A 13,059-nucleotide genomic window follows, 5' to 3' on the forward strand; every position below is an offset into this window, starting at 1 on the left:
TTCAAGAACTCATCCGGTTGATTGATCTTCTGCAGAATTTGATCTACAGATTACATCTCCTGATTTGAAGTTACAACATCTATATTCGGTAACTTGTTGCCACTGATCTTTATTGTGTGCAGCAGAACTACTGTTATCCGGCCTTCCAGACCAACATAATAGTAGATCAAATTTAACAGTAAATCTATTTTCAAATTTTTTCCGTCATCATGAGCATTGGGTCGATGTTGTCATTCAGACAATTCAGAACAAGTGTTGGTCTCAAATCTCCTCACAAGAGATAATTATGCCTCATGGACTCAGGCCATGACAATAGCCTTAAGAGCAAAAAATAAAATGGCTTTTGTTGATAGTAGCCTTCCTGAACCAGATACTTCTTCTCCAAATGCTAGAGCATGGATTAAATGCAATAATATAGTTCTTTCTGGGCTTTTTAACTCTCTCACTAAAGAAGTTACAGAGAGTGTCCTATATGCCAAATCAGCAGCAGAGGTATGGTGCAAACTCCACGAGCATTTCGCTCAAGTGAATGGACCTTGTATGTTTCAGTTACAACGGTCCATTGTGATATTTCGTCAAGATAATTTATCCATCTCCTTTTATTATACGAGGTTGAAAATATATTGGGAAGAACTCAGTACTCAACTTTCATTGCCAACCTACTCATGTAGAGCGGCTAAGGCTTTAGCGGATTATAGGTAAAATGAGAAATTAATTCAATTCCTCATGGGGTTAAATGAATCATATGCGGGAATTAGAAGCAATATCCTTGTTATGGATCCACTATCCATCGTCAATAGAACCTATAATCTTCTTCTTCAAGAAGAACAATAAAGAGATGTTTGTATTCCTTCACTCATGGAAGGAAATGTGGTCACGGTTGCTGGAAAAAATATTAGATTTCGTAAAGGACAAATGTTATCATTTACATGGATTTCTGCCATGCTCTAATTCTCAAGTTGCTACCAATACATCACATATTGATTCAGGGTTAAAAGAATCCATGTTGATTGCTCTTCAGTTAACCTTGGATCAGTACAACTAACTTTTATCTCTTTTTGCGATAGGTAAAGATAATCCAACGTTGAACATGGCAGGTAATGACATTTCTTGTTTTTCATCTCTTCATTCTTCTAGTTGGATTTTGGATACTGGAGCCACCAATCATATGTGTTGTTCTTTGTCCCTGATGACTCACGTTCAAAAATACACTAGCCTCAAACTCATTAAACTTTCAAACAAAACAACTACCTCAAATTTTCATATTGGTCAGGTCAATTTGACCCCAAATTCTACATAATGTGTTATTTGTTCCATCATTCAAGTTAAATATTGTTTTCATATCTAAACTTTGTCAATCTTACAATTATAATGCTATTTTATCTTCTTCTTCTTCATGTAAAATACAGGATCAGGAGAAGAAGGAGACAATTGGATCGGGTAGAGAATGATGGGACTTTATATTCTTGATGATGGTGGTAGTATAGTAGGCATCACTTTAATAAGTAATGATCTTATGAACCTGTGACACATGCATTTGGGTCATGTTTTCAATTTTTATTTAAAATATTTATTTAAAGACTGTGATTTGATTCAAAATAAACAGGCTATGTGTGCAATTTTTTCTCTTGCCAAATTTAGACGACTACGCTTTCCCATCTGTGAAAGCCATTCACAAGAAATTTTTGAACTTGTACATTTTGATATTTGGGGAGCTTATAATGTGACATCTTCCACAGTCGCACAATTTTTCTTAACTATAGTTGATGATTTTAGCAAGGCTACATGGGTTTACTTAATGAGATACAAATCTCAAACGCAAGAAATTTTGAGAAATTTTATTAAAATGGTCGAAATTCAGTTTAACAGACATATGAAACAAATTCGATCCGACAATAGAACAAAAAAAAATTCACATGAAACTCAAGATTTTTTGCATAAAAATAGAAATTTACATAAACATTCTTGCGTTGAAACTCCCCAACAGAATGACATTGTAGAAAGAAAACATCTCACTTATTAGAAATTGTCTGCGTCATTAAATTTCAAGCTAATATGCCGACAAAATTTTGGAGTGAATGTATCGACACCACAATATATACTTAATCAACTGCATTCTTACCATTACTTCATCACACACCCATGTTCCTCATGAAGTTCTTTATGAGACCAAGGCGAAATATTATCATTTCAAAGTTTTTGGGTGTTTATGTTTGGAACGTCATAGTTCTAAAACAAAAGTTGACATTCGAGCCAAGAAATGTATGTTTGTAGGGTATCTTTTTGGTCAAAAAAGGGTACATGGTTTTTTATTTAGAAACAAGTAATATATTTGTCAGTTGAGAGGTAGTATTTAATGAAACTATTTTTCCTTTTAAGGATCCATGACTTTTTGAAAATTTTTCTAAACAATTTGCCATCATTGCCAAACTAGTCACTATGAGATGTTTGTTATCCATTGAGCTCTCCATCAATTAGAGGTCAACAATACATTTTTGCATGGTGATCTCGATGAAGAAATCAACATGAAGTTGACTCCCCAATCCCTGCCAAACGTCATGTGATTGCCAATGCCAACAATTCCTTGAATCTTGTGAAAGTTGGTCACAACCAACAATCACAACTTCTACCTTCTCTGCTATCATTGTTCATCCTCACCTGTGACCAAAGCAAACATACCTTCAAAGATCATCACTCTCTGCCACTTTTCAGTTCTAATCCTTCGTTGTTTCTTTCTCTCTTGGTCGACCTCTCTACGATCATTAGTGATGTATAACTTTGTTTTTGCTGAATGAAATGTTTTCTATTCTTCCAAAAGAAAAAAAGGTAATAGGTTATGTCCATGTTGTCAATATCGGTTTTTAAATCGATTCAGGTTCAGGCTTGAATGGATTGAGCTGAATCGGCCAATTTTATTTTTTTTAATTTAAAGAATTCATTTAAAAATTATAAAACAAAAATTAAAAACGACAGAATCAGCGGGGGGAATGAATCGTCCAATTCTACATGGAGGCTAATTTAGCCGGACTTACATAATTGATTTTGGGCCGATTACCATCGATGCTGATTAGATTAGGTTGAACCTTTTATAATGGCATTTTATTAAATGTTCTTAGAAAAAATTAGATTCAATATATCAGTTAATTATTTATCTATTTATTTGATTATCCCTTAATCACAATATGTCAATTAATTGACTAACAGAGATTGACCTCACTTTGGTTCAAACTAATCACAATTCCTTGGAGACCGTGACAACCATGGTGAATTTGAAAAAGAAGCCTCGACCAAAATCTACAGAGAGAGAGAGAACAAAAAGAGAAAAAGAAAAAGGGAAAAGGAAGAAGCTGACTCGCAGCAGCAGGGATGCTGCATCGAAGATACGCAGGAGGAAGAATCGCGCAGTAGAAGAAGAAGAAGAAAGGAAGGGTAGCAGAGTGATCTCTACCCACCGCCTCTCCTCGCCGGCACCACCATGCCGCAGAAGGCCCTGCTGGCCCTGGAGCAGCGCCTCTCCAGGTGGACTCTGCCGGTCTCCGACCGCCCCCTGTGGCCCGACCCCGCCGAGTCCTCCGCCTTCCTCGACGCCGTCGACCTCCTCCTCCTCACCATCCGCGGCTGGGACTCCGCCCTCGCCCGCGACGGCCCCTCCCCTTCCCTCGCCTCCTGCCTCGATCGCGCCCACTCCCTCCTCCAGGCCGCCGCCTTCCGCCTCTCCGACGAATTCCTCCTCCTCGCCTCCGCCGAAGAGCTGCACCCCTCCGACAACTTCGACGACGACAACGACGACGACGACGACGACGAAGGAGAGGAGATTCCGGTGGCTGTGCGCGTTTCTGACTTCGACATCGCTATCGAGATCTTCCCGCCGGAAGTCGTCTCCGACCTCCACGAGATCGCCAAGCGGATGGTGGCCGCCGGGTTCGGCGACGACATCTGCCACGTCTATAGCAGCCACCGAAGGGAGTTCCTCGACGAGAGCGCCTCCCGGATCGGATTCGGCGGCGATCGGCCGGGATCAGCCGGAGGAGGCGGCGGACGGGGGGAAGACAGCGAGAGCGATCCGCAAAAGGGGATTGTGAGGTGGATCCAGGCGATCAAGCTCGCCGTCCGAGTGCTCTTCCCGAGCGAGCGGCGGCTCGCCGAACAGATCTTCGCCGGATCCCCGTCCGTCGCCGGTTTCTGCTTCATGGAGGTGTCGCGCGGGCTGATGAGCCGGTTCCTCCACTTTGCCGACGAGGTCTCCGTGTCCAGCAGGTCCGTCGAGTGCCTCTTCGACATACTGCAAATGTTCGAGACCCTGACGGAGCTCCTCCCGGAGCTCGACGGCCTCTTCTCCAGCAGCGCCGCGTGCGCCTTCCTCTACACGGAGGCCGCAGATATCCGCCGCCGGCTCGGAGACACCGTCCGGGCGATCTTCCGGGAGTTCGAAGGCGCAATCGAACGGGATCCCACCAAATCGCCGGTTCCCAGCGGGGGAGTCCATCCACTGACGCGGTACGTGATGAATTACATGAAGGTCGCCTGCGATTACCGGCAGACGCTCGACCGGATCTTCGCCGTCCCGGGCGGCGGCGAGGGTTTGGATTCCGCGGGAGGGTTTGCGCACCAAACGGCGTGGACTCTGAAGCTTCTGCTAAGCAATTTGGAGAGCAAGTCGAAGGCGTTCAGAGACCCATCGCAGAGATACCTCTTCTTGTTGAATAACGGGAGGTACATAGTGAGCAAGGTGAGGGATTCGGAGGGGCTGACCTCCCTTTTGGGGCCGGAGTGGCTTCGGAAGCAGGGGGTGAAATTGAAGCAGAAGCAGGCGTGGTACCAGAGTAGCGCGTGGGGGAAGGCGGTGGCGCTCTTGGACCTCTCGGCGGTGGGGGAACCGTCGCTCGTGCCGAGAGGGGTGGTGAGGGAGAAGATGAGGGCCTTCAACGGCTTGTTCGACGAGAATGTGAGGGAGCAGTCGGGGTGGATGGTGCCGGACGAGCAGTTGAGGAGGGAGCTCAGGAGCTCGGTGGCGGAGATGGTCGTCCCGCAGTACCAGAGCTTCTTGGCAAAGTTCCGGCAGCAGCTGACCGTGAGGGTTGCTGACGGTGAGGCGCTGGTGAAGTATAGGCCGGAGGAGCTCCGGGACCGGGTGGATGAGCTCTTCAGAGAGCGGCCTCCTGGTTGCTGATCCTATTAGAGCTGCTGCTTCTGCTTCACCTAAGTTGAACTTGGCGTTTATTCCAGGTATTCATTTTCCTTCTGTTTTCTTGGTATTGTTGTATGTAAAGTAGAATTAAGATGATGGGATGTTGTAGGAAATAGGACTAAAACAGTGATTATCATGGTGATGAAATTGATTGTTCCATTTCGAAGCTTTTGCTCTGCCCTCTGTTCTTGTCAGGGTTTGATATGATATTAAAGTGATATCGTGCAAATTACTGGATATCTGTCCTCTTTGTTGGTATAGTCTTTTTTTTTTTTGTGAAAAAACTGACCATCGGTCTGACCTTGTGCAAGCCAACATTGTTTGTTTGGTTGGTGTAGTTTTTTTTTTTCAATTTATGACCCAAAGAAACTGATCTCACTGGCTCAGCCTGCCACATCTACGGTCATGCCCTCGGGGCCTATGCTATGCATTGACTTGCAATGAGGAGCGATGCCCATGAGAATCGATACTGTCATCGTGCCGTCTAGCAGTCAAGGACCGACCCACTACGCCAACCCCCCTTGGGACGTTGGTGTTTAGTTTGACAAGGCGCTGGGGGCTTAACTTAATTATGTTCAGCTAATAAAAGAGCTTGTTCGAACTCACAAAATAGGCTTGGCAAACTAAACACGAACTGCAACTGTTCTGTTTGACTTGGCTTGCATATGCTCGTTGGCTAGTAATAAATATAGTTGACATATACTATATATCATAGAGGATAGATTGTTTTTTTCATGCAGGACAGGGAAACCACCTTAGGAATCAGAAACCTAGTCGCACTGTCTAAACCTGCCACACTTGCTGTGACTGTCCCGACAGTTTAAACCCATGGCGCACCCCTTGGCCCCAGGGAATGGGCCTGCTTTAGCTGAACAATGACTTACTAATATGTGGCTTTGCCCTTATTAGTGCAAGGGTTTGACACTTATGGGAATCCTCCCCTTTGCATCAAACCCCTTGGGGCTATAGAGGATAGATGGTTGAAGTGTTTGGTTTGCAAGCAATAAGTTCAGAGTTCAAATCTCATTGCTTACAGCTGTGAAACGATGTATTTATTTTGTAAATGAACCAGCTTGAGTTTGGCTTAGTAGGTTTAGAGTTTAAATTTTATTATTTTTAATTTTGAAGCATGTTTTTTATTTTGTAAAGAGCCAGGTTGAGCTTTGCTCTCCATGAGATGAGCTCTGGTCGGCTGGCAATAAAAATGAGCTGAGCTTGAACACCTATTCAGTTCATTCAGCTCATTTTCCAACCCTCCTGACAACCAAGTCACTCACTATAACAATATCTAACCAAAAAAATGGAAAAAGAAAAACTCTTTCAGATATGATTTTGTTAAGCACTCTTGAAAGTTTCAACTCTCAGGATTATCATAACTCTCGTCTGATTAGAGTTCCAAACTCTCATCTTATTAGAGTTTCGTTTTTTTGATAGCATTAAAGTGTTTTAGATAACCATGTAGTGTTTTAGATAAACTGTATGTGTTTTGCATTTTTTTTGTTCTCCTCATATATAAATACATGTATATGTTGTATGAAATTCAATAAAGCAAGTTTTCCTCAATCCTCTCTTCTTTGTGTGTTGAATTTCACATGGTATCGGGGCTTGGATCTCTCGTGCTCTCATGCTGCTGCCATTGAAGGCCTAGGCACAACCTCACCTGATCTACTTTTGAGTCAGATTCAGCCCTCAAGGACCAATGTTAGATTCCCTTCCTCCACTTGTGATCTTCCTGTTGAACTGCAGCTCCTCTGTAGTTTTGTTGTTCTTCTTGTGTTTTACTGGAGGCCATACGCCTAAGAGATCTATTTGCTGCAAGTTTGTTTGCTTGCCTGCAGACTTGGTGGTTGATACGTGTAGTGTGTAGTGTTGACTCATCCTGACCTCTCTCTACTGTCATTTCATGAACGTTGTCACGATCTGGTCCTCCCCTGTGTTGCTGCTAGCCTGAACCAACGCCTGCCTCTCAAGCAAAATCATGTTCAATTTGTCTGACTGCTTGCATTGTGTTTGCACAAATTGGTTTTAGTTCTTCAAAACTCTGCCAAGTTCACATTAGATACCTGGGCAGTAGTGAAGGTCGTGTGCCATTATTCTTCATCAGCCCGGGAGTATTCAGGCTGATCTGGTTCCAGCATTGGTGCTTCCTGGATTGCTCGCTATCCTTGTTGCTTCAACTTCATTGTTGTGAGGAGCGACATCATGTTGAGTTTTTTTTCATTATGTCAATGGCGTAAAAAGAAGAAAGTTCGAACGATATGTTTCTCAAGACAAAATCAGGTTATGATGCTTCTAGTCCTTTCTTCATTCATCACTCTGATAACCCCAACAATGTTCTGGTCTCCCAACAGTTGACTGGGGATAACTATGCACTTGGAGTAGAGCCATGATGATGGCTCTTATTGCAAAAAATAAACTTGGTTTTACTGATGGCTCTATTATCAAACCTGAATAAGGAATGATTGATCACCCATCTTGGGTCCATTGTAATAACATGATATTATCCTAGATTTTGAATTCGATAAGTAAAGAGATTGCCGATAGTGTAATCTACTCCACCATGACTCACGAGGTGTGAAAAGATCTACAAGAAAGGTATACTCAAAGTCTAGCACCACGAATCTATCAGATCTAAAGCTCTATTTGTCACCTGCAACAAGAAACAATGTCAGTTGCTACTTATTTCACCAAAATAAAATCTCTATGGGACGAACTGAGTTTGTACTCCCAAGTACCAACATGCAAATGTGGCTCAATAAAAATATTTTCTAATCAAATACAAAGGGAAAGGGTTATTCAATTCTTGATGGGACTAAATGATTTCTATAATGCAATAAGAAGACATATCCTCTTACTTGAACCCTTGCTCAATGTGACTAAGGTATATGCACTAGTGTTTCAAGAAGAAAAACAATGTAAAGCCTGGTTCATGATGTCGATTAATGGCCAGACAGGTACGACCTTAACCGTACCCTATAAAAATAACTCCATCCAAGAACCATCAAATGGGGTCAGACGAGAACTGGCAATCCAATTTCAGAAATTTAGAGGTAGCCGACAAAACCAACCTATGTGTAGTTATAGCAATGGTGTCGGTCACCTCAAAGAAAAGTGTTTCAAGCTGATAAGCTATCCTCCAGGCCATCAGCTATATGACCCGAATTTTAAACCCAACATTGTTGTTGCATCTTTTGCAATGATCTCCAGGTCACTTCAACAGATACGCATAATGTTACTGGTAAGGGTGATGGGTTAAGTAATATTCTTTCTGCATTAACTATGGACGAGTATCATAAAATCCTGTCACTTGTAAAAAACCAGCCAACATCGATCAACTTTGCAGGTATGACTTCTCCACTCACGGTTTCCTCTAATCATGTTTGGGTAATTGACTCTGGTGCTAGTCAACATATGGGAACCAAATCTCTTGATTTTTATAATCTGGTTCCCTACAATATACTTGTTTCACTACCTAAAGGTAAACATATTCTTGTGTCACATCAAGGGTCAAATTTTTTTCCTCAGTTTAGCATAGATCATGTTCTCTGTATTCCTTCATTCAAAATGAATCTACTATCAGTGAGTCAATTGACTAAATCTCTGAATTGTTTAATAATTTTCTATCATAATTCTTGTGTTATTCAGGATATGAAATTGAAGATGATGATTGGACAAGGTGAAAAAAGAAACGGGTGGTACTTCCTACAACCAAAAAATAATATCCATGATTGTCTTACCACCAGAACCGATCATGAACTATGGCATAGACGATTCAGACATCCTTCATCTTCAAAAATGAAATTAGTAAAATCACATTTGGATTTAGCTTTTGAATTTGATGAATCTCATTATTGTTATACCTATCATAAAGCCAAACAAACTAGATTGAAGTTTCCTTTGAGTGAGATTAATACAGAAAATGCTTTTGATATGATTTATTGTGATATATGGGGACCTTATTTCAAGTCCACTTTTTCTGATGCACACTATTTTTTAAGTATAGTGGATGATTTTATAAGAACAACCTGGTTTTTTATTATGAAACATAAGTATGAAACTTTTTGTCATTATAAAATATTTTTTTAATCTTCTCAAGACTCAATTTCGTAAACAAATCAAGATCCTTCGTTCCGTTAACAGGTCTGAATTTTTTCACATGAGATTCAAGATTTTTTTTAAAACAATGGTGTGGTACATCAACATAGTTGTGTTTATACTCCCCAACAAAATGGTGTAATTGAACGTAAACATTGGCATCTTCTTGAAGTGGCCGAGGCTCTTTATTTTCAATCAAACTTACCTATACGGTTTTGGGATGAGTGTGTTCTAGCCTATGTTACATGGGTGCGGGTGCGGGTATGGGTACGGGTGCGATATATATGTATGTAACAATAATAAGATTGCAAATTTTAAAGCAAAAATAAAAAGTAATTCTATTGAAGTAACAACACAAACTTACCAAAATATAACACATAAATAAGGAGAAATACGATCGAAGATCGATTTTTTTTAGTTTTTATACGTCTTTTGCCCTAAAAAATATATGAAAATAGACTCGATCAAAGTTGACCCTGTCCAAAATGTGGATGAACTCGGTCCAGGTGCGTTGACCGAGTCTAACACTTAGTTGACTGTATCCTCCCCGTATCTGAAGTTGCACCCGTATTGGGTATGATCGATGTGGGTGCGTCGACCTTTTAGTTGATTTTGTGTGACTTAGGTTCTAGCTGAAACTTATCTAATCAATCGAACACCAAAACCTAAACTCGAGAAAAAAACTCCTTTTGAAAAATTGTTTCATAAAAAAACAAATTGCAAACAACTTCATGTGTTTGGTTCATTATGTTATGCAATCGCCACAGGCTAAAATAAAAGCAAATTTGACTCGAGAGCCCGATGTTGCGTATTTCTTGGGTATTCATAAGTACAAAAGGCATATAAAGTATACGATCTAGAAAATCTTTAAAGCTTTACCTATAGAGATGTGATTTTTCATAAAAATATATTTTCTTATAAATCTATTGAAGAAAAGGAGGATGAAACTTAGTTACCTAGACCTATAGATCATGTCGAAGACCAAGGAACCATTACCATATCTCATCCATTACAAGACTCAATACCTGAAGTGCCAACCCATGAAACTCCAGATTCTTCTATGGAGCTTCAATCAGAAATCGTGATTGAAAATTTTAATAACGTTGAACCCGCATCTTTCGTACCTCCTCTTGAGAGTGTCCTTAGAAGATCATTTCGTCCAAGAAAACCCAATGCGTGGTTAAAGAAATTCTACTGATCCTTGATTTCTTCACCAAGCCTGAACACATCTTTCATACAAGGGTCCAAGTTAAGTACTCGGTTTTCTTTGTCAATGTTTGTCTCCTTCAAAAAAAATTTAAGTAAACATTCTTCTTTTCTGGCCTCTATTGCTTCTACTCATGAACCTGATTCATTTGAAGAAGCAGTTCAATATAAAGTTTGTCAATATGCTATGCACTCAGAAATATGTGTTTTGTAAGAGAATAATACTTGGATCATCATCACTTTACCTGACAACGTAAAACCTATCGGTTGTAAGTGGGTGTATAATGTGAAACATAAATCTGACGGGTTGATTGAGCGGTATAAGGCGTGACTGATCGCCAAAGAATACTCACAACAAGTGGGTCTCGACTATAGTGAGACTTTTTCCTCGATTGCGAAGATGGTCACAATAAGAACTTTACTCGTTGTTGCGACTGCCCGCAATTGGGTACTTTGTCAAATGGATGTTCAAAACATGTTTCTTTATGAAGATTTGCAAGAGGAGGTTTATATGGAGATCCCTCCGGGATATGCTCAATAAGGGGAGAATTGTGTGCGTAAACTACATTAATCCTTATATGGTTTAAAACAATCACCGCGAAACTGGTACCACAAACTCTCTAATGCTCTTGAAAGTTTTGGGTTCAAACAGTCTTATTCAGATCACTCTATATTTACTTATGTCCAACACCATATCTTTGTGGCAGTTTTAATCTATGTGGATGATCTAGTCATTGCAGGTAAACAATACAGGAGAAATTGATAAGCTAAAGTTGCATCTCTCATAGTTATTTCACATGAAAGATTTAGGTATTCTTAAGTACTTTTTGGGCATTGAGGTCATTCGCTCAGGTAAAGGAATCTATTTATCCCAACAAAAGTATGCTTTAGATATCATAACCCAGATGAGTCTTCTCAGTGCTAAACCAGTTCCCTTTCCTATGGAGCGAAAACATGGACTAAGTTCAGAACAAGGAGCCCTTGTACATGATCCTCGTCACTATCGTCATCTGGTTGGACGATTAATATATTTAAGCGTTACACGACCGAACAACCAATTTGCAGTGCATGTCTTGAGTCGGTTCTTGCAGCAACCTCAACTCCCACACTTTCAAGCTGCCTTTCGAGTAGTTCGATATTTGAAGTTACAACCCGGACAAGGAATATTGCTGCAAAACAACAATTCTCTCCACCTTATCGCATTCTATGAATCAGATTGTGCAGCATGTCCCCAAACACGATGCTCTATAACCGGGTATTGCATATTTTTGGGCCCTTCTCTTATCTCTTGGAAAACAAAGAAGTAATCCATGGTTTCTCGTTCATCAGCCGAGTCGAAGTACCGAGCTATGGCAAATGTTGTATGTGAGGTTATATGGTTTAAGTTATTATTAATCGACTTATGTGTTGTGCACACACAACCAGTCACTGTATTATGTGATAATCAAGTGGCTTTGCATATCGCCGCAAATTCAATGTTTCATGAACGCACTAAACACATAGACATTGATTGTCATGTTGTGCGGGAAAAGTTGGTATAATCAGACCTCTTTACCAAGGAATTGGGAAAAGAAGCATTTCTTCATCTTCTCGACAAACTCGGTGTATGCAATCTCCACACACGGTTTGAGGGGGAGTGTTAAAAACTCTCGAAAGTTTCAACTCTCAGGATTATCAGAACTCTCATCTTCTCTGTGCCGAATTTCACATATTTATATTAGCATATATCCATTTTGAAGCTCACAAACTTGGGATTAAAATTGTTACCTGAACATTTATCCTAGAAATATAATAAGAACAAAAATTGTATGTTAATATATTATTCAAAACAATTGTGGTAAAAAGATGGTTTTTATATGTTTTGGTTGTTTCAACCATAGATGCCCGAGTAAAAAGCTGGGTCATGAAGCATGAAGTGGAAAATGAAGGTTTCTGAAATACATAACGCATGAACTGTTTTACATTTAAGGGGAAGCCAGTAAGAAATAACAGCAGAAGCAAAGTAGAAAATGACAAAAGTGTAGGATGTACTTTGCTGAAAATGAATTTTAAATACTGGCACATGGAGCTGCTGTTGCTATAACAAGATATTGCGGAGGCCAGTAGTGGTGAACATTTGGCTCATATGGTTTGGCTTTGTTCTAATTCCTGTCACAAATGAAACCCATATATAGCTTTGTAATTCAAGGATGACTAGAACCTGCAAATATTGGTTTTGTTCATTTTGATGAGTAATACAGAAAATTGCAGACCAAGAAAAGAACAAGTTGGACGTTAGACTTGATCTAAAATGGTATTATTTAATTTTAATTAAGGTGAGGATTTAGGCTTTTCTCAAACAAGTTGTCTTTACATTAATATGGCCCGAGGATTTAGGCTTTTTCAATGGTAGGTTGCATTTACATTAATTAGTATGATTTGCTCAAAGTCTTAATTCGTAAAAAAAACGCCCATATTTGTTCATAAGGTCTCGGCCTTCTTGGCTAGGATGACGTCTCTTAATCCTAGGATAGCATGGTGTAATCAGGGTTCGAAACCCATAGCAGACGTCCCTTGCCACAAGGTTGAAG

At 40.4% G+C, this 13,059-nt stretch overlaps 1 protein-coding gene across 1 annotated transcript; it reads left to right on the top strand.

The window, feature by feature from the left end:
* Positions 1-3,313: 3,313 nt before the first annotated feature.
* Positions 3,314-5,427, top strand: LOC149843959 (exocyst complex component EXO70B1-like). Its single transcript, XM_090000192.1, has one exon. The coding sequence runs from the start codon at positions 3,476-3,478 to the stop codon at positions 5,168-5,170; it is 1,695 nt and encodes a 564-aa protein (XP_089856318.1). The 5' UTR covers positions 3,314-3,475; the 3' UTR covers positions 5,171-5,427.
* The last annotated feature ends 7,632 nt before the right edge of the window (positions 5,428-13,059 follow it).

This window comes from Nuphar pumila, chromosome 3 (assembly GCF_984573655.1).
Source record: "Nuphar pumila chromosome 3, dmNupPumi1.hap1.1, whole genome shotgun sequence".
In the NCBI taxonomy this organism is placed as follows: domain Eukaryota; kingdom Viridiplantae; phylum Streptophyta; class Magnoliopsida; order Nymphaeales; family Nymphaeaceae; genus Nuphar; species Nuphar pumila.